This window comes from Stylophora pistillata, chromosome 14, assembly GCF_964205215.1.
Source record: "Stylophora pistillata chromosome 14, jaStyPist1.2, whole genome shotgun sequence".
Taxonomy (NCBI): domain Eukaryota; kingdom Metazoa; phylum Cnidaria; class Anthozoa; order Scleractinia; family Pocilloporidae; genus Stylophora; species Stylophora pistillata.
In genome coordinates this window covers 2,508,882-2,535,000 of record NC_142532.1, presented here as the reverse complement: position 1 = coordinate 2,535,000, position 26,119 = coordinate 2,508,882, and the positions used below count along the sequence as shown (strand labels likewise).

The 26,119-nt window shown below is 39.1% G+C and overlaps 1 protein-coding gene across 20 annotated transcripts in view; it reads right to left on the bottom strand.

Annotated features, from left to right (window-relative positions):
- LOC111323368 (kalirin) overlaps window positions 1-26,119 on the bottom strand; it is a 111,783-nt gene that overhangs the window by 34,818 nt on the left and 50,846 nt on the right. For 17 of the 20 annotated variants that reach the window (XM_088745847.1, XM_088745853.1, XM_088745852.1 and 14 more), the window contains 18 exons: window positions 20,937-21,059; window positions 18,027-18,218; window positions 16,796-17,131; window positions 11,911-12,270; window positions 10,630-10,749; window positions 9,862-10,053; window positions 8,956-9,321; window positions 8,170-8,304; window positions 7,303-7,494; window positions 5,135-5,277; window positions 4,289-4,355; window positions 3,414-3,520; window positions 3,089-3,158; window positions 2,742-2,834; window positions 2,460-2,552; window positions 2,046-2,090; window positions 554-631; window positions 230-265 (listed from right to left, as the gene is read on the bottom strand). In XM_088745847.1, coding sequence (XP_088601973.1) covers window positions 230-265; window positions 554-631; window positions 2,046-2,090; window positions 2,460-2,552; window positions 2,742-2,834; window positions 3,089-3,158; window positions 3,414-3,520; window positions 4,289-4,355; window positions 5,135-5,277; window positions 7,303-7,494; window positions 8,170-8,304; window positions 8,956-9,321; window positions 9,862-10,053; window positions 10,630-10,749; window positions 11,911-12,270; window positions 16,796-17,131; window positions 18,027-18,218; window positions 20,937-21,059 — 2,748 coding nt within the window. Of the gene's footprint in view, window positions 1-229; window positions 266-553; window positions 632-2,045; window positions 2,091-2,459; window positions 2,553-2,741; window positions 2,835-3,088; window positions 3,159-3,413; window positions 3,521-4,288; window positions 4,356-5,134; window positions 5,278-7,302; window positions 7,495-8,169; window positions 8,305-8,955; window positions 9,322-9,861; window positions 10,054-10,629; window positions 10,750-11,910; window positions 12,271-16,795; window positions 17,132-18,026; window positions 18,219-20,936; window positions 21,060-23,659; window positions 23,690-25,366; window positions 25,512-26,119 lie in introns of those variants that run through there. The other 3 variants (XM_088745854.1, XM_088745855.1, XM_088745837.1) reach the window with 3 other exon arrangements.

Sequence of the window (26,119 nt, the reverse complement as noted above, 5' to 3'; positions counted from 1 at the left end):
ATCTTAGATCTTCAGAAAAGCTTTGCATTCAGTCCTACATTTCGAAATAAGTGCTAGATACAACGATAAGCCACACGCGTGACATGGTGATAAGCCAAGCGCGTGACACCCCACAAATTCGTGGCAAGAACTTAGATAGGCAAAATCCTTCACCGGTGCAAAGTGTGTGAACTAGCAAAATTTCGCCTGACTGAAAACCCATATAATGAGCATAATATTCTTTAAATACCTGTAACACGACTTTTCCTAATGAATCAATGTTCTCCTGAAAAGAAATAAATGGATAAATTTTCAGAAATGTAAATCTAGTTTCATTTATCAGCACTTTGCTGGCTTTTTCAAGTTACGGATCATGAACAGTAATCCCCTCGCTTGTCGTGCTACAAAATGAAACAAAGATTCAAGAAAAGACACAAAAGGCGAGTAGCAAACTGAAAACCTTGATTCACGACGGGATTTTCAAAATTGCATGGATTATCTTCACAAGCAATAAATTCTTTATTGTATAAGGACTGCGCTCACGCGCGTCTCACTAACGACAAATTCAACTTACGTCGTATCCATGCAACATATTCACGTACATGGCGTCATTAGCTCGTCTGGGCACGCTTAGCATCACATCCAACCCAGCCTACACAAAAAATACAACTTTTAGTAACGGTATGAAGGTATAACGTGGACAAAATGTTCGACTCGTCGTTTCGTTATGGCGTTACATCGTTTCCGCACCCCGATACTTCTAGTCGAGTCGTTGTTTTCCGAATTACCAGTTCGACTCGCTGTTTCAGAAGTCGACTCATCGCTTCGTGAGTTCGTTTCGTCATCTTGTCAGTTTGATTCGACGGCTGGCCTCTACGACTCGTCCTTTTATGAGTTCGACTCATCGACGACCACATCGGTTCGTCGTCGTTTTGCCGTGTCGTCGTGGCGTTTCGTCAAGTGGTTGATGCTATGGATCCCCATAGAGGCTGGGGATCCTGTGGTGTGCGAGACCCCTTCCCCTCCCACCCCACCCCCCTCTTGTACCGACTGCAATGCTGACCCATTCAAGGCACCGGCACCGTCAGGAGTGACATTTACCCTTTGACCCCTATAAGTGATTGACATCTAATTACTCCTTACAATATCACCCCTGAATCAAACACGAAGATCGCGAGGAAAGAGAAAATGATCACCGACTAAAAATGATCTTGATTGTTGAACAAATTCTCCTTGAGAGCACCTTGGCGGCAGATGTATAGAGAACAGTAGGGAGAATATGCATACTGATGTTAGGCGAGAGTGAGGAAAAACATGCAGTGAATGTTGAACCAAGTTGATTTTCTGTAGCAGGCTTTTGCACTCGCCTCCAATGACCGATTGCCTGAAACAGCCTGGCAAATGCAATGATTCAAAATTCGCTTTTATGATTCCGTATAACTGTCAACAAGGCACCCTGTTGTTTCCGTGTCTTTAATGGGAATTGAAATGTTTAAAGGATCTGAGTCACGATATCATTGTGCTAGTTTTGAGACGTGCACAAAAATAAAACACCTTCAGCTTTAGAGATGGTGCACATATTGATTCCGTTGGGAAGAGAAAGAATGGAGAAGTAATAATACACCAAGCTGAACAAGGGTGCAACCGATTGACATGGCCGGGTGGAAAACAATTCTATCAAATCTGAACTAAATTTTTAATATGTTAAAAGCGTGACGTGGCTGTTATAATTTTTCAGTGCAATTCGATGAGCGTTACACTTGACTAGGAAAGATTCCTGCCTTTTCTTCTCGAGTTACTCAAAACATATGTTTATTTGGATTTGTCTTGCGGTTGAATGCATGACCTTTCCTCCGATAGAGAAAAAGAATAACATTTCATTCTATTCGAACAAGGAATGAAAGAAGGAATAAATTGATCAATTAATGTTTCAATACACTGGCAATTGAACGAGGTCAGATCAATTAGACCTTCATTTGATTGTTAAAAGTTCAAGTAAGCTGTACTGCGCCAAAACCTTGTCTTAAAATGCTATGTAAACAAACTATGCCTTTACATTTACATACCTGCAGACTACTCTCGGACCCCTCTTCACAGCACGTAAGAAGATCCTGAAATGAGCGACCCAGGAAGTTAGAACTTTCTTTTCACTTAGGAACAGAGAGGCAGCTGGAATCTTTTGTGCGAACGGGACTAGAGCCGTTACTTTTTTACAGGTAGAAACAGCACTGTTTAGTTCAAAGGAGCGACCACACATGTTGCTAAAATTGACAATTAACTTCATTCGATGGATTTACCAAAGAGCAACTTAGAAAACTACATTGTTAGTAATACGGTTGAAGAGCTCCATGCTTTGCAAAGTTCCTGGTAAAAAAAGAAAAGTTGAGAGAGGCGAACGATTCTAACTATTCTCTAAATTTCCATCATAAATAAGAATGAGAACATTAACGAACAGAAAGGGATATCAAATGCTGACTTACCTTCAAAAGTAGCTGGTATTTGGTGATTCTTTGAACAGGTTTAATAAGATATGCAGAGATGGAGAGACCGTGGCCATAGCTGAATTGTAGATCCTATAAACATCAAATAAGAGCTTGATTGCGACTCAACAAAGCTTTCATGATCAGTGCAGCATGGCTGCAGAATCACGTCAGGCCAAAATAAACAGAGTGGATCTTATGTTGTGACCATCACAATGCAGACATTTGCATGTGAAAGGAGATACAGATAAAACTAATACGAGTTATGAATTGTTCTCTCACCGCAAAAAAGCTCCCTCCGTGTTCGATAAGAAGGGAGTTTGAGAAAGGCTTATTCTTGCAATAGGCAACATACATGCCAACAAATGATTCTCCCTGTCGTGAAGAAGAAATGTTAGTCGTTAAAAAAACGTACAAATTCCAAAGTTTCTTTTTGTCTACATTCATAGATGTGCAAATGAAATTCCGCATTAAGCGCTTCAGGAGGCCTAGAGGTGGATGAATCCAACAAGGAGGACTTGAAAAACCAATTTCACCTCTGCACACCAAAACAGACAATCGGCTCATAATTCCAAGCGATTAAAGATATAATCTTAAGTAGGAAAAATGGAATTATGATCCTTACGTACCCATTCTTGGAACGCATCTCCAACGTTCTCGGGATTCGTTTCAAACTTCTCTAAAGTTTGTAGAAAAGTGCTGCAAATTGAAATTTAGAGAAAAATGAATGCTAGGTATTCGATAAAGACTTAAAAATGCTACCTAATCGAATGTTTGCTAAGCTTGGGATTATACGAGCAATCTTCCACGAAGCTCGGATCAAGTTGCTCATTGTACTACTCAGGCCAGGCGTATAAACAAACCAACACCGGGTAAACGTCGGCTTGAATTCGGTTTTCGTCGGCAAGGATAGCTACGCGACGAAGTAATCTTGTTACGAAAGAAGATGCAAACCTGTTATGAAAATTGTAGATGTCCTCGATGTTGCCAAAAATGATGCTTTCTTTTCCCGCAAGACCTGGTGGAACTTCAGAGTTGTTAGACATGGCACTGATGTAGTTCTACAGAGAAAAAAATAGGGAAGTCTTCTGTCAATATTAAGGAAAAGCAAGTTGTGTAAAAAGTTTCTTGTTAGGCGCACTTGAAAACATAATGGCTGGTTCAGTTGCAACTGAAGTTAATCAAGTGTACAACTTTACCCGATCAGGAACTGAATCAGCTCATAGGACTTCTAACACCCGTAACAAATCTTTCCCGCGATCGGCACGCCACGCCAGTCACGTCTTTTCCCGCTCTTGGCTAGAGCTACAAGTTTTTTCGGCGCTGACCACGTACGCTTGCTACCGATTGCAGGTTGTCTAACGCTTGCAACTGATTTGATCGGTTTTTTTGTTCACACAAAATAAATAAGAAAAGAGAAAAGGATTCAGACTGTTCAGAAAATTGCTAAAAAAAAAAAAAAAAAAACGAGTTATCCTTCCTTTAACTGGTTTATATCTAAAAATAGCGGTAACTACAAACGAAATAACAAGATGACATTAATCTTATAAAACATGTTCGCTAACGCTCATATGATTGGAAAATGTTCCTAAGCCATTAACTGAGGCGGATCCAGGGGTGGTTCGGGTGGTTTGGTCGAACCCCCTAAATTTTCCCTCAAAATACTGGAAATCATGTTTCCGAAGACCTAATTTTCAAAATCTCCCGGGGGAACATGCCCTCGGACAATTCTCCGAACCCCCCTTGACTAAATCCTGGATCCGCCGCAGATTAACACATATCTTATGCCTACAATCGAAAACAAAGAAAAAATAAAGACATATTCTTACCTCTATAACGCAATTCAAATCTGCAACATACGTTCTTTCAGTTTGTAGTAATTCGTTCATTATAAATCTAATGGGAAAGAAAAAAAAAACACTTCATTGTTATGGCAAAACATCAGCTCTCAATACTGGCTCATACTATAAAACTTTGTCCGTTTTGAGAATTTCAGTCACAATCAGACAACTGGAATTTGATTACATTTGGTAATTAGCAGATAACTGGAAGAATAAGAAGTTACGCTAATCTTGTTATAACAAGTATTGACACAGCCATTTTCATACTTTGACAGTGTTGATATAAGCTTCATTAACAAATTATCAACAAAAACCGTGGAAGAATATAATTTAACTTTTTCTTTGTTCTTTTTGGAAAGCCAAACGAAAACAGATATACAAGACAAAATAACACTACTATTTTTGAGTGTTACAAGTTCCGTCGTCGACCTGGAAAATATCTGCTCTGTGCCCACTACCAAAAAGGATTAACAGAACCATTCTTTTGTGGTGATTTTTCAAAATCCGGAAACAATGTTACCGACAAAAAAAAATTAAGCCGTTCTTTCGTCACTCACCCGTACAGAATACGTACAATTCATTACATTGTCTACAGGATAAACCTTACACAGAGAAGCTTTAGAAAAATAACTTCTTGCTTTTTCTATATTTTGGGTTAGCTTGTTAAAACTTTTGACAGTGTCTCAGTCAATAACGAACCTAGCATTAGCTGGTTCCAGATACTTTCTATTGTCTAACTGTAAGCAGCGATGGAGTTTTTTCGGTGACAGTGTAAAAATGCAGTGACAAAAAAAAGCCCTTATAACAAAGGAAGTGTTAATTCTTCCAACTCACTCTTTACGCTTTGCTGAGCGTCTCTTTTCCTCGGTCATTTCATGGATACCACTATCCTTAGATGTCTCCCTTAAAGCAAACGCCTGCTGTTGTTGTTGGCCTTGCGTGTGTAGCGACTGCAGGCTCGGCCATTCCACATCATCCTGACAATCAATACAAAGTAACGAGGAGAACAGAGTCAGTGATCGATAACTGGATAAGTTTGACTCCTCATCGGAGAAATCATCGAAGTAATCGTCGTTGTAGTCGTCCGCCATTATCCCTTCTTTCCCAAATGACTACCTCTACCAAAACGCTAAGCCACCTTGAGTTAATCACGCGGTCGTAACGTAAACTTGAAGAACGAGAAACACACACGAAACCTCACAACCATTTCATTCACGATCGACTCATCACTTTCTTCCCCATTTGTGCTGTGAAAATAAACGGTTTTCACGCTTCGAGTTCAGGATCCTTGCAAATTGCGCTCAATTTCGCGATCCAGACACTCCTTGATGAGCAAACACGAGTCGCACAATTAAAACGCGATTTTCACATGCTTATTAGCCGCGCGAGTCCTGTTGAACTGTCTACAAAAAGTGTCAAGTTTCACTTATACGATCAAAACAATTGCAATCTGTCGCTTTCGGAAACGGCCGAGTCAAATTTCGACCATCAGAATTCTGCCTTTCGATTTGACGAGTTTCCGTGACAACTGCGCCACTCATCGATCTTATTCTCGAAAATTGAGAAGCTTTTGGGGCAAATCTTCTTAATTCAAGGAATTTACTTTTGCGAGCGCGTCAAGGCACCGGCAAGATGGCGGCATGTCTTGCCTACAACTTTTCCTTTTCCACCAGCTATCGCTGTTATTATCAGTACAATAGCCAAAGAGTTGCAGTATTAATTAATAATGGAATGCCGGTGGTTTGTGTCGATCTGACGCTTCAGGGACGCGACCAAATACAAAGACAGGAAGAAGGCCACACGCGGTTTTTCTTAAAGATTCTCCACCTGCATCAATCTATTTTATACTCAAAAGACCGTTTCCGTAATTTTTGAACCGTGAAAAACACACCTTTACGAAAAGCAAACACAACCATTGAAACAGTTTTACTAATTTTCAATAATTCCATAAACCACTCGCTTACAACTGCCAAATGATTTTAAAATTTAATATCATCCTTTGTTGAAAACTTTTAAATGCGTTGAAAGCCTCGGGAGAAATAGTATCTTTTACACTTATGGATTACAATTAATCCCTAGTTACCCGCTTAATTTCCCATCCGTAAAAAATATCAACTTACTGGAAACCTTCACTCGACTCTCGAAATATTTTTCATGTTCCTAATTTTGGGTGCGTTCGGAAATTATCTGGGAAAGTCCTGCCGCGCAGATAATTGAAAAGTACCACAAATTTTCTAGCAGGAGGTTGTTTTAGAACATGGTTGAAATTCTCATCCCGCAATTTAAATAAAACTGACACGATATATAAAAAACAGCGATTACATCAAATTGTTGATTTTTGCAATATAAAATAAATGGACTTTTAGTGTAAAAGAGTAGTTTAGTACTAGTAATACTAACCGCAAACAATTGAAAACATGGAATGAAAATACTTCTTTAGAAGAGGTTTTTTTAATGACATCATTCGAGATAAAGCGGGTCTGAGGGTTTTAAAGCATCGTTCGAAGGATTTTCGCAATGAGGAAAATTTTAGCAGGCTGCTTTTTTGAATAATCCGAACTATTCTCGATGTTGCTAGAAAAATAAAGTAAAAAAATCCAAGACGCAAACAAACAAGCGACAAGAATTTTGATTCTTTTTTTAATTCTTTCAACTCGTCGAGAGGAATTTGGTGCGAAAATTCCGCTAGTAAGAAAAGAAGAGAGGGAGTGGGGCAGAGATTTATCACCTCAGAGGAACCTCAATTCGAGAGACTGAGAAATTTCAAAATCTTCCCCCAAACAGAGGTTTCCCTTCGTTAGAAGTAACAAATACAAGTTATACAGTGGAACCTCTAGTTAAAGGAAATAAAAGTGTCCCCTAAATAGCAGTGTCCCTCCTACGAAGATATCACATAAAAATGCCTGCTGTTAGCCAATCAGAATGAAGAAATTTTCTCAGTCGTGACTAGATCAGTAATTGTGAGTCAGTCTAACGTTCCCAGACAAGAAAACAGACAGTACCTCATGCTCCGAAGCAGTATATCCTAGCTTGTTCTCGAGTTTCACGCGATATTTTTTCATCCGTCGAGCAAAGTCTTTGTATCTCTTCTCAACGGCTGTGGCCCATTGCCTGATGCCATCACTATGGTAACAGGATTTGGCTATCAGTGTCTCTGCTTGGTGCAACATGGACTTGACTCTCTCTCTGATTTTCTGTGAAAAAAAAATATGGAGTGAAATTGATGATCAACATTCTTAGAAAGTGGATTACAAATAAAAATCAAACAGAGATTAGCCTTAGCCGGGCGCTCGATTAGTCGAGACGGGCGAAAATCGAACAGGCGAGCGATAATCGGCGAACAACAAAAAGGAAAACGATGAAGCTATCCTTGTTCTGCAAAGTTTCTGATAGCTCTCGCTCGTCCTGCTTTTGCGCACGTCCCCATGAACTGACTGCTTAAGAAGAGCTGTACAGAGATGTACTCGCCTTTAAGTTTAGAGACTTTAACTCTTTAACGTGCTAACTGATCAGTGAGTAAGTCAACCTCGTTTCCAGGGCCTTTTCCCTAATTTGGGGGTGAGGCGGAGGAACAAGGTTGTGAGTAAGTTCCCCTGGTGATTTTGACACAAAGCCAAACAGAAAGGTCATGAGATTTAAGGTTTTTTTTGTGTGTGTACACCAACCGGCATTTCTTCCTTCTGCGACTTTTTTTTTACCCAAAGTAAGGGGAGACCCGGGCCCCCTGGCCACTCTCCTAGATTACCCAGTGGTTGCTTGACTAAGGTGAATCTACAACCCAACCTTAAATGATTCATTCTCAAAGGAAATAAAAAAACGTAAAAGAAAAGGCAGCCAAAACAAAAGTGAACCAAAAAGGTTTCACACACCAAGTCATATACCTCTGAAGCCTCCCTGAACTCTTGGTGCTCATCTAAAAGCTCTTTAGTCTGAGCGTCTGTGTCACCTTCACCCGTCCGAGTGGACAAATAACACTCGCCATTTTCGTGAATCCAATCCAGTGCCTAAAAAAACAACAAATTGGCATCATTCCTAAATTTCAATCATCATAGAAAACGAATAACAGAGATACAATTCTACGGATTGAACATTGAGTTTCCAGAGGAAAGACTGTCTATCGAGAGGACATTCCTTTGGCGGGAAACCAATTTAAGACGCCGTTCGTTATCGCCTGTGATTGGCTCTTTCAAGAGCGCGTAGGTGTTACTTTCCCGCCATGTAAACGACTCGCTGAAGCTCTGATTGAACGCCTCACGCGTGCTCTGCATAATTGTCTCGTCAGACGATTCACGATTGGTAGAAGGGAGGTCCTTGACAATACTACAACAGACGTGGTTTTCTCTCGCTGTAGTGTACTCTAAAGCAACGGCGAAGACCAAGCTCTCTACAACGAATCGAAATGTGGCGTCCAATTTGAATTGCCATTGTTCTGGACTTCCTAGCCCGTCTTCATGTGGAAACACACAAGGATTATCGCATGTGTGAGAGGCTAGTAAGACCAACACATTGGCAATTCAAATTGGACGCCATAATTCGATTCGGTGCATGGACTGGCAACGTATTTTAGTCGCTTTCCCACCAACGCCTGTACCTTTTCCAGGGAGCAAGTGCTTCTAGAAGCAGTGAATTAACATCTTTTCTTTTTACAAACACACCTCTTTAGCGCACTGTTCCAGCTCAAGAAATTGCAAACAATAATCCGCTAACGTCCGTCTAACGTGCCAAACTTCTAACACTTGCTGTTCCTGCGCTCTAAGTTGTTCTTGTAATTCCTTAACTCGCTCTATAGTGACATCGGGACGGTCATTCCTTGAAGGCGCAATCGTAGACAAAAATAAGTCAGCGTTTCGCTTAACGTCCAGCAGGCCTGTGGCGATGGAATCCTTGTCTTCGTCATAGCTTTGCACGATGGCTTTCATGGCTTCCAGGCGTTTCATCGAATCGGTTTCGATTAGTTTACTACATGGATCTCCCTCTTCTAGTTTGTAATCGCGAATGAGGCGGTCCATTAAAAACGACACCTGTAATAATAAAAATAATAAAAACAAAAATACTCTTAAATTTACCAGGATAAAATGACTGACTGACCAACAGTCAGACAGACTGACCAACAGAAAGACAGACTCAGTGAGTGACTGAGCGACCGACTAACTGACATACTGTGTGAGTGACTGAGCAATTGACTAAAAGAATGACAGAGACAGAGTAACTGAGCGACTGACTGACTAACAGACAGACACAAAAGTGATCGAGCCACTGATTGACAGAAGAAAAGGTTAGAAACTGAGTGAGTGGCTGAGCGACTGATTGACTGACTCACTCACTCACTCACTGACTCACTGACTCACTGACTCACTCACTGGCTGACTCACTCACCGACTCACTAACTGAAAGACTGAATGACGAGCAAGCTGTCTTTTTTCTGTTTGTAGAATAGTAAAACACAGGTCAAAATTAACCGATCTCCCTACGCAAGGCAATTTCCACATATCCGCTTTTGCCACAATGGTATAGAGATCCATCTCTCGTCAAATAACAAATTGACCTGCTGCGACACCTACCTGATCAGCAGACTTGAAAAAGCTGTAAGAGGCAGTGACAACCTTCCTTCGTTCCTCCGACGTATTCATGAGCTGTTCCCATCGTCTGCTCATACTGCCCGCGCAGTTCCGGATGGCCTCAGGATCGAAGTGACCATCTTTTATTAATTTATCGGCGCGCTGCCGAACTTCAGTCGCACTTTGACATGTTTTCTGCAATCGTAATAATCAGTTGAAATAAGCACTCGCTCTTCGAAGCGAAGGCGGTTTTCTCAGTATCTCCAACCCTTCAACATCCAAGATTCAATTGTTAATTCTCCACTCTAGCTGCTACACATTTCTTTGTGAATTAGTTTCGGGAATTTTATGTTCGATCAAGATAACAAATTCTACCTGATAAGTTTGAGTATTCTCATTACATGTTTTCTGGATAATGTATGGATATTATAGGGAGAAGTTACATGTTAATCACTTCTGGGTGTTGAACATTAACGTAATGTACGATGTCTCCTGGTCAACTGAGGCAGGACTGTTAAAGTAAAGCTACTAGATATTTACCAGCAAATACAAAAGACGCCATAAATAAAGAGTACAGAAAACTACAGAATGTTACCCTGAAAAGATAGATAAAACTAAAAGAGGCAAATAAAAAGACAAAACAAAATAGCAAAGGATGAAGATTACTTAGAAACACAAATGACGGGCTTGAAAAAGGGTTAATTTTTCAAGGTACACGAAGCGATTTTTAAAATCTGACAGACTACTAAAAAATTGCCTAGCAATTTATACCTCAATGGCTCTCTGGAATTCCTCGTGCTCTCTTAAAAGAGCCTCTGCTTCAACGAGCGATGTTCCAAGCCCGGCACTAGCGTAGAGTATAGCCTCGCAATTCCGTACCCGGCAGACAACCTACCGAGAAAATACCGAGTCAAATACGAACATTACGTCACAAGGGAAGAGCTAACTGTCGCTCAAACCAAACCGTCAGCGTCATTCGAGATGTAACTGTACTGATTTCTCTACGATTGAGTAACAGAGGGACGCATAAATATCATTATTACATCCATTTTGAAACCACTGGTGGTCCCTGTAATCTGATTGGCTCTAATTGGTGCGATTTATTCACGAATCGCACCATTTTTTGCTCCAAATCGCATCATTTAACGCTTGACTGAGTTTTTGACACATGACATCAAAGTCTTTCTGTTTTGCATACAAAATAAGATATAAAAGCATTTCCGGTTCCGCCTTTTATTTAAAACCGGCTCAGTACTGCATCGATAAAATATTTGAATTGACCAAGTTCTGTATTTGGGCGATTTCAAAATGGATGTAATAAAGTGGTAATTGAACCTCATGTCGTGCAATTTTGGTCTGAAATCATACTTGTGATTTCAAATCAAACTCGCGCTACGCGCTCGTTCGATTTTGAAATCACGCGTATGATTTCAGCCCAAATTGCACTCCACTCAGTCAATTACCATTATGTATCAGGGCAATCGCGCACTTACCCCTCCCCTAACCAAACAATAACACTAACTTGCTATCGGTTGACTGTTGTTGGGTTAAGGGAGGGGTGGGTGCTCAGATACTGACTTGATCCGAAATATCGAGAAGGTCGGATATCCTTGTGGGTCATTTCAGGAACTACTCGCTATGTTTTTGGCCACGGAGGGGTCAATTTTTGACAACATGGCGAATTGTATTCATTAAAGACAACCTTGAAATGGTCTTCCGCTTAGAAGGAAAAACACCAAAACGGCAAAAATAAAAGGTAGAAATAAATGTACCTGTAGTTATGGTGTAGAGGATTCACAAGGATTGAAACTCAAGACGAATTTGAAAACTGAAGCCTTACTTTTTCTAGAAGAACAAAAAGTGAAACAGGGGTTTCAATAAAAGGCGGTCAGCGGTTTACCGCTGGCTATAAAACCTCTTACCACCGTCTGTTGAGCCGGCTCGCAAGCTCGCTTTTCGCCTTACGTCCCCATTTCCTATTACACCATCGGCAGTCGCTTATGGAAACGTTTATTGAAACCCCTGCATGAAATAGAGGATATCTTTCCTCACCTGTTTTGCATCACTCTCTAATTGTCGTAGGAGCAAATTCTGTTCGAGTTTAATTTTCCTTTCCTCCGCCAAATCCCGAAGATCTCTCCTTTTACGGTGTAAAACTTCTAGTAAATTATAAATGTGCGATTGAGCATCGATGTTTTCTAACGTTAACGGATCCTTCACGCGCAGTTCTATCTCAGATTGTTTTAAATAATCTATAAGTTCCTCGCCGCGACAAAACGTTCTCGAGGCGGCATTTTCAATGTCTTTCATTTGCTCTTCAAGATGGGCGAGCGATTGTTTAGCTCGAGGTAAATCCAGGGCGACACTTCCTTTTTCCAAGTGCTCTTCACAAATTTCCAGACGATCTTTAAGCTGAAAAGCAAAAGGAAAAACTGTTACATGGGAGGTTTCTATGAGAAACCAACAGTTGTTAAGGAGGCTTCTTCCGTCGTCATTGAGTAAATATTGATTTGGGATCAATACAAGGTGTGATTATCTAATTATCGTATAATTATGACTCTCGAGATTCCATCACGTCGATGTTGGTTGTTTAATTCGAGAGACCTTCCTTAACAACTTGGGGTCGAAAACAGGAAAAAGACTTCGTAAATGTTGTTGTTTTTAAATTTCATCTTCGACTTAAGGGATAGTTTAGGTAAAGCGTTAAATAAAAATTTAGGCGCGGAAGTTTACTCTTTGCTGTTACAGAAGTACGAAAAAAAAGGTCTCCTCTCGATGACAAATGCATTGTACGCCAATATGCTAAGAACCTTCTACTGACACGAGAAAAAATATCTTCATCGTGAATGAAAATACAAATTATCAGATTGGAGAAAGAGAAAAACACTGCAGGGGCGACCACAACCCAAAAAGTCTCTAAGATAGTCGAAGATGGACAAGATTGACACGGATTGTAAATGAGCAACTCGACTGTATCACGATGCTTTGAGTTGTCTTTAGAGACGCGCAAAATTATCTTCATCGTAAAGGAAACTTTAAAATATTAGTCTAGTGAGATGGAAAACCAATATAGTAAAGGGAATGAAAACAAAATGAAACTACAAAATATGAGTTTGGTTATATAGAAAAAGGAAACATTCGAAAGCATAAACTAAGATGAAATGAAGACAGCTAGGATAGAAAAGATTACATCGGATTCCAAATTACATACTTTGCAGATTCTTGCTAAAATTTTCCCTTTTTTTTACTCCTTAGTGAACAATCTCCCTCTGTTAACGACCTTTTCTGCTCGCAAATAACAAAGTCTGTCTTTGAGTCGAAAATCAGTACGAAAAGAAGTTCTTGCATGCGAACTGTTCCAATAAGCGGCCAAAGAATTCAGTTTTCGAAAGCTACGACTGAAAATTGAATGGTTATTTTCAAACGCAAGTGACACAAAGAACCTCACAACGTTTGAATCTTCTTACAACGACAATACAAAGCGAAAAGTTATCGACAGGTAATGGCACCTGTTTTGTCTAGCCATGGTTTTACTGATCTTAAGAGCTTGTTAATCGGCCATTTAACACCAAGGAATTTCAAGAGCTCATTATTGGCGGTCGAACTTCATTCCCGATAGTACAGATTAAAAAAGATTTCTCGTCCCCAACGACTATTTTCGTATGTTCTTGCACGCAAACAAAAGTTGTCAATATCATTGAGTGCACTCAAGGTAATTGTTGGGTACTAATTGGACCTCGTATAGGATTTACCCACAAAAAACGTTCCAAAATATGAATTCATCAAACCTTCAGTATGCAGGTATAAGCACATGTGCATCAAGCTCACATCTCGAGAAAACCAAAGATTAATTCTCGGACACCACGTCAACCAACGCGTGAAAATTTCATAAATAATTACGTACATGTCCGCTTTTCTCGAGGCGTGAGCTTGGGACACCTGTGGTATATGTGGTACTGTTACATCACGGATGAAGCCTCAGCGCAATATTTCCTTATGCTAATTTTCATATGTTGCAAACGGAGATTATACCAACCACACGTACGTCTTTGGAAGAACCATTCAAATCAAAGCTATTAAACATTTCTTTACTAGGCTGTAGTAGAGGGTTCTAACTTTTAACCCGGTGGATAAAACCCTTGTGTATGACCATTCAAATGAAAGCTACAGAGCAGTTTTTTTTTTCATGTGGTTCTGTTTCAAGTTGTTAAGCCGTTCATGGGGCTTCTATACCTCTGAAATCTGTGGATGGAACCCTAGTATGAGATCAATCAAATGAAAGCTATTGAGAACTGAGTGGTCATTCCAAGTGGTTTTATACGTCAAACTGTAAACTGTGGCTCTAACTTTGACGTCTGCAAATGAAACCCTGGTGCAGAACTGCTCAAAAATGAACGCTACCGACCAGTGCTTCCAAGTGAGCTTTAGCCTGTGAAAGAAAGCATAATGCAAGAAGGAGCAGTTCTAACTTTAGAGTCCGTAGACAGATGACGTCCGAGACAACCTTCATCTGGTACTAATCATACCACACAAGAACAATTATTATCTCGCAGTGGATCACCTAATCGTATTTACGGATCTTCTCCTCACTTTTCAGACATCATAAATGACAATTCAGCTGATACGTAAAATAATTTAATCGCTTCACTCCCAAGATCCAAATTTCATTTCTTCTCCCAGGCCCTCTCCGTCTGCTGAACGCTGATCCAAGATATGAGAGTTGGGTGTTCACTAAAAACATCATATAGCTGACTTTTCTTTCTGGAATGTTTCAACACCTTTCTGCTTAAAAATGTGTTAATAATGTAAGAAGAAATTCCTTTCTGCTCATAAATAAAAGTGGAAAGATTGATACTCTGTTGGAGCGTGCATGTTGTACGGAACTCTTCGACGAATGAATACCTGATTGGCACGCGGCATACGATATCTTTTGTAGTGCCAGACACCAAAATGTCTTCGTATTGAGTGAGATTAACCAGCTAAGAAAGTACTTCAGCTTTAAAACATCATATAGAATTTCTTAACAAATAACTAACGATTGACAGGGGAAAACTGTTTGCTTTCCTTTCAGCCTAGATTAGTTCAAGTGCCATAATAACTTGGAAAATGAATAATTTGCACTTCAAAATGAAAGCTTCCTGAACAATTTTATTGCTAATTTTTTTTGAAAATATTGATAAAAGGTACTCCAAATAGACATCAAATAAAAGCTGATGGTATATAACATTCTTGTATCTGTGGTACTGTTTGCCAAGCTGTACAAAGTTTTTCACACATACGACTGTGTCAATAAAGATACAAAACGTGAAGACCCAAATATAACCCACAGATCAATGTTTCTAAGAAGTACAAAAGAGAGTTTCCAAAGTTATCCAAATGATATTTTTTACGTAAGGAGAATACCTTCCAACGTCTTAAGAGTGGAAACGTTGACCTGAAGCCGAATCTGTAAAGCTAACTTACGACACACAGTCATAGCAGTTGGTCAAAAGAAATATTCGAGCGTAACCGAGTAAATCAGCGGTAAAAATTCCTGTGTTAAAACGTTTTACACCTCTAAAACACGCTCTCTCACTTGCTTCTCACCGCCAAGGATTGCGACCTTTTGAGATGGAGACCATTGACGTGCAAATCTTTTGAAATTGATATGATTGCCAAGACAATACTTGTTTTCACAAACTTTCCAAACAAGTGCCAAACCGACTTCGCGAAAAAAAACTGAGAGCCAATATATATCACCAAATTACCCGCCCACAGATTTTATTTCTATTAGAGATGTTCCATTACCGTTTAAAGAGCAACTTAAAGTTAAATGGGGTCAACGAGATTCTCAACTCCACAAAGGAACGGAACAGAAGGCACTCATCTGAAACAACTTCATTTCGATGCGCAATTTATTTTAAAAATGTAAGATTCTAGTTTGTTAACTTAACAAGAAATAATTCAAAAAAGTTCCTCCAAAGAAAAACATTTCTAGGTTAAGATAAGGTGAATGAATCTGTAGAATTAACAGTTGCCGGTAGAAAAAAACCGTACCTTTCCATGGTTCGACGGCCATGCATGCTTATTCGTACAAAGATGCCGACAGTTCCGCCAGAAAAAACTTCAAAAGATATCTTCAGTACAGGGCGAGAAATATTTGAGATAGCCTACGAACATAAGTTTAACACGAGGGCGAAAACGTTCCAAAACGTAACACACAACAACGTGTGATGTATATCAAATTTCACTATGTATATACATCCCAAAAACCTAGTATCAATTGCCGACTTAATGTTTATTTACATTGCTGCTTTGAACAAAGATAAGAATACTAATGCATAATGGATATTTGAGAAGAAAAAGTTCTGTGGTGCGAATTCCAAACAAGAGCCGCTAATTTTAGACTCGCGCTCCGCTTAAGTTCAACAGATAAATCTGTATATGACCGTAATGAAGTCTTCTACCACTCGGGTGAAAACTGTTGTGTGTTTACAAGCTAATCATCCGAGAAAGCGCTTCGTAAATGAAAACATGAGGTGTAGAACAAAAGCATGCACACAGCAGAAAAATCTAAGCACGCAATTTCATAAATGTGACCCCTAACATCGTTGTAATCACCTTATGACGGATTCAACGCGAGAATTCCACTTCGAAAAATCCTATTTGAACCTATATATTCGCAAAGCTTTAAATATATTGCTACGTTCCCGCTGAGAAACAAGTTCGCTCATCCGGCTCAAAGCAAAGACAGGAAGAACACACACTAAACTCTTACGAGTTCTTACACAGTACTTGTCAAGAGCTATTTGCACCCTGGCTAAGTGATTTGAGCTTTTTGCTTTGGGATCGCGACAAAGATTGCAAAGGAATGTCGCCTACTTTCGCTAGAAGGACGTACGAGTGGAGTTTAATTTCGTGCATGTAGCACTACTGGGTGCTAAAGGAAATACTGTACCAGTTTTGCAGATCTCTCAAATTCCCGCAACTGTAACCAGCATTCTAACTGCTGCCTCCTTCGCGTCCACGAATGTTCGATGGCTCTCCGTACTCTGTCAAGCTCTTTGATAACCTTCTCCACATGTTGAAGCGAATTCGAGTCCAAACCATCAGAGCTGGCAAGTTTAAGTTCTTCGATGATCGTTTCTCCTTCATCAATGGCCGTATGGATCGAATCCAAAGTCGCTTCCCCCTGGTGCTTTAAGTTCGTTAACACAGTGGCAATGTTGTCCGGATTGTCGGACACTTCTTCGAGTTCTAACTGCGCTTTAAGCTGCTCCACTAATTCAGAGAGCTGAAAAAAAAGCGACGATAGAGTTATTACGAAAACCACTGTGGAGTCATCGTCCGTATCAAACTCTGCCACACTCATGTTAAACATTGATCACGGGCAGCGCGCGTGAGTGAGCCAAGAGCAACACTGCAACAACTGGACAGATTTTTTTAGAGGAGAGGGCTGGCGCACTGAACTTGATAGCTACGCACCCCGACTACCTAACCAGGCCTTCTCACTAGCCGTCAGCTCAAAGCGCAGCCGCTGACACAAATCTTGCATAAGATCAGCCGTGTCAATTAAATTCCAGAACCTTCATGAATGACAGCACGAAGATGGACGTAAAATAATAGGTCAATAAAACAGAATAACAAGACAAATTAAGTAACAGAAGCGGAGAATGAATTGGTCTCATCCTCTTCCCGTCCTGAGCTGAAGCGACACGTACTCAATAAAAAAAAAAAAAAAAAAACTTAACAGATCTTTACAAAAAGGAGTTCTCCTCAATCCACGATGGATATAAATTTCACGCTACTGAATGAAGACGATTTTCACAAGATCGCCTTTAACATGTTAGATCTGACATTTACATCACGTACAACTGGAAATATGGCTACCAAGGAAGTTAAGAAGAACTTGCCTGATGCATGCACGCGTTGCATACTTTCAGAGGTCTGATCAGGGCGGTAGGAAACATGTTAACAAATAAAGCAACTAAGTGTTGTGTCACAGACGAATTCAAGGACTCACAGTGCGCGCAAAACGTTTTCGTTGAAAGAACCAAGCCATGTCGTTTCTCACATCCTGAGTGAAATTCGACCGCGTTGTTGTCTACACCATATGACACAATATATGACCTCCTGGAACGATCGATTGATAATTAACTTTGATTGAAGTCAATATGCGCAAGCCTTACCTTTTGTGTCTGGGAATAGAAATTGACAGCTAATTTCAGCAAGGTTTTCCGTCTGTTCACCCGACCGATAAACTCTTGGACGCGCTGTTCGAAGTAGTCGACGCGCTTCTGTATCTCGTTCGGGTCACACTCGCCTGTACTCGCCAAATGGCGGGCGGCTTCGAGCAGTTTAGCCGCATTTGTGTAGGTATTCTGAAACATAAAACCGCAAAAATAGTGAAGCGTGATGCAAAAGTACTTATTTCTAAAATAAGCCGCGAGGCAGACGTGTTGGATCTATCTAAATCGGATAACAATACTTCAGATTACACGCAACCATTCCCACCCATCTGCATAACAGACAATTTTTCACACGATTTCCTCGAAAATACTTCCCGAAATAAATCTGCGGCCTCATCTAACCTTTCGTGACTTTACTTACACCGAGCTTTAATAAAATAATTGGCAATTGTCTTAATTACCCTTATCGCGAATTTAACAGCAGTAGAAAAATTTTGTCTTTTTACAGACAAAATCAAAACTTTTCACGTTGTAATTCTGGAAGAATGTGGTAAAACGTCAACAGTAACGTAATCTAAAGATTAGCAAAAATGCAAACATGTTCAAGTGGAAAGGTTATTTTCATAGTGTGACATTGTTTTCATAGGACAACAAGATAACATAAAATTAAAACTCGTCTAACATAATTTACAGAAAGACGACATTTGGCGGTAAGAAATGCGACTAAGTCGAAAAACGGATGAACTTGCTCCGTCACTTTAGCACGCACTAATCAGCGCAAATAAAAAACATCTACACAAACGAAAATTGAATTTATCAAAAAGCACTTAGTGAAGAGCAAAGTTCAGCACTTGTAGACTTTGTGGTAAGCAAAAACACGCAAGGCAAGAATGAGTTTTTACGGATTAACGACCAATTTAAGTTAACCTCTACACCGTTTTAGTAACAAGAAAACACATCAACAAATTTGTACACGGCAAAAATTAATTTCTCTTTTCAACGAAAAGAGGTTTAAAATCATAATGAGTTGATTTCAATTAAACTGTCACACACCAATTTTAACCACCACACCTCAGAAAAACCTTACACAGTTGAAAGCTGATGAACAGAATTTTACCAAGTACTGTTCAGTGGCTTTCAACTGACGGATAACACAACAGGGTTTACTCTCCGGGGCTACAGATGTAAGAGATAGGACACGCTAACTGTTACATGCAATTTTTAATTGAGGCTTTAACACTGGAGTTAAAGGAATCTATCGGAACAAATGGAACAAATTATTTAAAACTCAAGACTTAGGAAACGCTCCAATAGAAATGATTTCTTTCGCAAAGGGAAAAAACTACACTCCAGGAAGGAGCAAAAAACCAATCTGAAAATTCAAACCTGTTCAAATTCGATTAATTTCTCAAATAGCATTAACTAATTACTTCAGACAAGGGATGTTGTGTATTCCGGATCGGAAAAGTCATCAATAAAAGCGAAAAAAACCATCAGATACTCTTGAAGCAGACAATGACTAAATCACTAAGTGCCCCTTAAATTAATAACGGCAGACAGGTGACGCTGGCCTGGAGAATAATTTGTAACGGTTCCAGACTTGAAAAAAGTCGTTTCATGGCATTCATAAAAGAGACAGAAAGAAAAAACTTGACTGTTCGTTGAAGAAGAAAAATATTTTAAGAACTAATACCACAAGGGGGGTGAATAAATGAAGTTGTGAAAATTTTAAAGCCATTTAAAACGGAAATTCGACAAATAATGAGGAGATAGAACATAAGGTTTTGGCATTACTGCAAGAAATGTGATCGAGGTGTAACCCCAACAAGACGTCACAAAAAAAATTTCCTGAATTAAAACTGGCAAATAGGAAATCACACTAAGTGGTTTGTATTCTCCCAGAAGAGGTAGGAAATGAAATCAAAATCTACTCACGTCAATTGATTATAAAACTGAGAAGGAAATGAAGCCATATCTTTTGAAGATAAGGTGGGTGTCATTTCCATAGATCCTTAGTGTGTGACAATTCAAATATAAGTGAATATTGAGTAACTTCTAATACTCGAAGTTTCGTTTTCCTACGCTGTCATAAAATTTACTTCCATCTTTGTTCCTTACTATGTCGTGCAGGCGAATCTGACTTTTAAGTCCTTGGGTAAAAACCTGGGTCCAGTTATTCAAAGAGAAGGTAACGCAATCCAACAGATAAATCGCTATCTAGCAGATAAGTAGGCTCGATTACCAGCCACTGTTCGGCAACCGGAGCCCCGCGCTCCTCCCCAGGGAGGAACGAAAAAGACTGGACCCGAGAGAGCGGCGGAAAGCGAGCTTAACAGATAAGTATCAAGGACTGAACGTGCTCCACTATCCACCAGATAGGGATTTATCCCTGGGGCGGATCCAGGGGTGCTTCGGGTGGTTCGGTCGAATCCCCTAAATTTTCCCTCAGAACGCTGGAAATCATGTTTCCGAAGACCCAATTTTCAAAACCTTGGACCCCTCAGAAGGGGAACAATTCTCCGAACCCCCCTTGACTAAATCCTGGATCCGCCCCAGTATCCCGTGGATAGAGTTATCCACCCTTCGAACAGCCGGGGCCTGGTGTGTAGCCGGCCATTCAAGGAAGTTCTACCTTTTAGGTCTGTGTGTGTAACCCTGGTGTGTGACTGTTCTTGTCTGCAAGCAGGACGCGTATTTCTCCACTCGCTGGAAGATTGGAGACGAGTCGGGAGAGGTTTGCCGGTAGTCTGGCACTGACGCACGCGCCGAAGCGCTGATAATGAGAGTGTGCTCGTACGCTATGACAATTCAAATGAAGGCTATTGAGCAGTACTTTAAAGAGGTACTGTTCATTGAGATGTAGAGGGAGGTTCACATTTAAATGTCTTTAGAAAAACCCTCGTTTCTAACCTGCGCAATGCTTTCAAACTCCTCGTGTCTCTTTAGCAGTGCCTCTGCTTTAACAAGCGACTTGCCAACACCTGTGTGTTTGGACAGAAACGTCTCTCCATGTTCCTCAATCCACTTTATAACCTAGAAAAATAATAGCAAACAAACAAACGACATAGAATTACATATCTGTACAATTCTTCACACTCGACCAATCAGATTAAAAACTAAAGCCAATCGCGACATGGTCGCCCGCGTTTTCCCGCGCTTCAGGTGCATTTCCAGTCTTCACTTTGAGCTCTTATTGGCTCCTTGCGATATTTCCTTAGTTCTGATTGGCTATTGTGATTCCTTTGGATTTGGGTCCATGACACTCGATCCAAAAGCACTCTAAGGCATGCCATGCACACAAGCCTGTTAAAGATTGGGTCCCCTTAATTGCTAGTGGTACTCTTGGAGCATTTGCGTACTCTCATTACATGTTTGCTGGATAATGTATGGATATTATAGGGAGAAGTTACATGTTAATCACTTCTGGAAGTTAAAGGGCCAACTACTAAGGGCTGCTGTTTTAGAATTGGCCATTTTACAGTTGTTTACTCAGTTCCCAAGCCTTTGATCTGGAGTGAGGCTGAAGGTGACCTTGTTGTGATCGAGACCAGTATCTAGTTTAGCGTGATAACAAAGTAATTTACATTTGAAAAGCAGCCACGTTTGTATCATAACAAGGTCACCCTTTGCCTCACTCCTCTTTAAAGGCTTAGCAACCAAGCACCCAACCGTAAAATGGACTATTGGCGTTCACAGTCCGTGTCACTATACTCAATTCTCTCCCATCTCTGTTCGTTTTCGGGAACCTGTACTATCTTTGTGTGTGCGTGTGCGTGTGCGTGTGCGTGTGTGTGTGTGCGTGCGTGTGTGTGTTTTTTTTCTTACCTTAACAGACTAATATGTTTGGGTCTTTCTCGTTTAAAAGATTATTTCGTTTTCAGTTGTGAAACAAATTACTTGAACATCATAGCAGAACCAATTTCACGACCACTGACAGTCGTCAGAGGGAATACACTGGAAATTGCGTTCATTCTCTAAACTAGACCTGGAGAAGGACCTAGATCAAGTTATGAGGCTGTGTCTTATAGCAGTTACGCGACTCAAATGTAAATATTGGTTGAAATTAGTAAGCAATATAAAAATCAAATATAGCAAAGTGATATCACTGTTACCGGTATTTGACTTAAGTAAATATTGTCATTTGTAAATGGTACAAAAAAAAAATTCGGCAGAGACGACAAATCGTTTCGTCCCTCCACGATTATAAATCAGTAAAAATTACTGTCAATTCAAAACAACACTGGCAAAAGACCACAGGTAAAAATATATAATGCTGATATGATAATTAATTCACGCTGGGTGCAATATCGAACGTGCTTTACCACGGAAGCCTTTTAAAGTTTACCTCGAAGGAATTGTCACGAAATTTAACTTCAGTCAAATAAAATGAGATAGAAAAAAAAAATTTTTCCCCCCAAGAAAGATCAACGTTAGAAAGGTAGAACTTTAAACAAAATGAAAATTAGACGGATTAAATGCAATATAAATATCAAAGAGCTTTAAGTTTAAAAATATGTAAACAAAAATAATTCAGTGCCATAGCTACTTCTACTCTAACTTTGCTTACGATCAGAGATTTCGTAATGACGACTAACTTTCCTTTCCACAGCGATGAAAACCTTATCCAACCATTGACCTCTCTTAACGGACATACCGAACACAACTATCAATAACAATCTAACACAAATGGGTAAATATAGTTCGAAACTGCAGGACAATGTCAGTTGCCTTGCTTTCGACCACATACACACACTATCACGCAAATTTCGTTTTCCAAGCTCGGTTTTTGTGGCAAAGTAGTGGTGTGAAAAAACCGTGACCGTAAACCCAACAATGACAAAATGCTCCCTTTCCCTAACGAACCAGACGTCTCTGTCTTATCTGAGAAAAATATATAGATAAACACGTTGCTTTTGAGTCGCGGTTTGGTGTATTTTAGCTTCCTCGACAAAATCTGTTGTTAGGTTTATTCAAGTCTGCTATAAAAACGTAGAGCGAAAAAAAAAAACAAAACAAAACAAGTGAAGAAAAAAAAAAACTTAACTTCTTTCTAATCTATCTACAAAATAAAGTAATGTTACAAGTTTCACGACAGACTTCACAACCGTTCACGATACAAAACATAAAAAGGAGATAAGTAATGAGTTAAGGTATCTAGCTTCCTTATTGGAAAGAACATAACAAAGATCGAGTGACTGATATGCGAATAATGTACCTTCAGATAAAAAGCCTAATACATATACAACTTTACAAAAGCAACTTTACTAAAAGCTACTTTAATAGTGGTTAGATTTCTATAAATGGATTGTGCCCTGAGGGAAAACGATAAAGCCGCTACTCTGAGAGAAAGCAAATTTAGAGTCGTTGAATCGGAAAATTGTACAATTTTTCATTGAAAACAAGAATTGAAATTCCAAGAGTAAAATTCAAATATTCTGTATTTCAAGCTACAGTGGTAAAATTAGATTTTTTCCCTCCACAACCTTGAGCAATAAAATGATTTATTACTTACTATCGAATATTTTGACAGCAAATGTCCTAACAACTACAAATTGTTGTTAAAAAACATTCTGTCACTAAATTAAATGGAAAAAAAAACATTTAGCAAACATATTTATGGAAAATGTACCTACCATTTTAAGAGACATGTTAGTAACTCGAAACTACCTAGTGAAATGTTTCATCTCAATTCATTTCAATCTCTTTCTCTTGCAGCAATACATCTTACAGCAAAATCCACACCTCAGCTTAAACATCCCGATGTAGAACTAAAAGTTTTTTTTTTTCCCGATAACACAATTGAATGCTTAAAGCAAAACTGCCTGATCTTCGAGGTAACACTTCAGAATTCAGCTGTAACAAATTTTCACTTTTATGTCGGGCATGCTTAGAGGCTTGAGGGGGATTTCAGCATTTGTAAATACAGTTAGAAATAAAGCGCATTAAAATTTAAAAACATTTTGCCAGAACACCTGTTCCAAGCTCCTGTCAAATCTAATTCCACATAAAAAATTATTCCCTTTGGGTTTTTTCCCTTTCAATTACAAATCATCTTGAACTAAAAGGAGGTTCCCTTTCAATTTGTCTGAATTGAGAAAAGCAATCAAAAGAATTAAATTTACACATGTCAGGAAACCAACCACTCTCTTAAAGAAAATACACGAAGAACGTGATCAAAACGCTTAATAAAACAATATATTGCCTTCCATAAACACAATAGCTGCCACTCTCAGTAATCTCACTGTCGACCATACAAAGACTACTTTGCATATCAGACCAAATTTCGCATAAATTAGCATAATTTGAGCATTTAAATGTAAACTATCTTCGAAGAGTGCCATGTTCTTTATTCAACACCTGTTGAATAAAGGAAGGACTTGTTTGTGAAGACCATCTTTCTTCCACTCTCGGCCGGTTGTGTTGGTTTAAAATTTACGTCCGCTTCCTATAGTAAATTCACGAGTTTTAAATACGAAAAAATCCCTCGAACAAGAGGAAGGCTAAATGCAAAACGAAGACCTCTCACATACATCGAAAGTGAAATAAAATTGGGCATAAATTTAGAGAAACGGTGAGATACTACTAAGGCAAAAATTAAATACACACAGTTCAAAGCTTATAATTCGTATGGTACGATTTTCCCAACGAGAGAAATATTTCACCAAAGAATATCTAAAGTTAGTGAATGACCTGGGGCTAAAAAGTAAATAAATAGAACACAGTATATTAACTGAACAGACCCAAATATTTAGTTGATTCAATGGAAGCCTATTCAGCCCAAAACGTATTTTTGGCTTCCTCAATAAAAATAGCAAAGAACACAACGAGTTTACAGGACTAGGTAGAATTAATTTCGTTTCATGCTAATGGTTTTATCTTCGATTTGAAACAGTTGTGACATATTATACCATACGACACGTGTAAATGACGAAGAGGAAGACGAAAAATGTAATAGCGACTTCATGAAACAGCGAGCAAAACAAAAAAGCTAAATCTAGAGTAAATACTGACTTCAGAAGAAGCAAAGAGTTGTCGATACTTATCTTAATATTTCAAAACAAATACTAAAGTAATGAAAACGAAACCGAATATTCGTGACATGAAAAATTCAAGAAAAACACTCATGTCACTTTCGTAAGCTAAATTTCCTTGTCAAACATCACAGACTACTTCGTAAAAAATATTGCTGCAGATATTCTAATAAAACTGTTAACGTTTCGAAACTTGATTTTACACAATAGACCATGAATACCAATTTATAACGCAACGTATTTTGAATAAATCGGCTCGGCTAGTACCGGTATACTTCACAACAAACTGTACTGAACAAATCAGCTCACCATTCGTCCTATCCAATATCTAAAAGCGGTATCATTCGGCTGATCTTTACACAGAACCAATTCCAGCAAAACCTCACACATTTATAACGACAATGAGGGGAAAAACTTCCCCAACATACAGGTGAAACCCAAGCAAAGCAATCATTCTTTGCCACTTCTAATGCTTCGTTGTAAATGAAATAAAAAAGCTTGAATGTGATTGGATGTTACTGCCTTAGGGTGTGATACAAATATCTATTAATACAGTAGTCTGCTAGGAAAATCTTCATGTTTAAAATTTCGTACGCAAAAGAACACAAAAGTAATAATTCTCAACGAGCAATAATTTCTAACACAATTTCTCTTAATAGCAAAGAAGTTTGAAAAAAAATCTTTCCCTTAGGAAATATCACACGCCATTCACACCTTTTAAATAGTAAAAAATAAAATGCTAAATCGAGGTGGAAACAAGCTTTTGCATAATTTACAAGGAACAATCTTTAAAAAAATTTCCAACTATTACTGTGACCAAACCAAGATAATTTAACGACAACGACTAGTGAGGGTACGTCCGAGTATTTGTAGTTGCTTAAAATTTAACAAGAAATAAGGAAATTGTTCAAAGAAAACAAATCAAAAAAACTTAATTAGTATTGGAAGGATCATTATTGTTCACAGAATTACCATTCAACAGGTGAAACATAAGTTCCGTCTCTCCACAACAGGCTAACAAACTTTTCCTAACCAGGGGTCGGTAACGAACAAACAAATGTC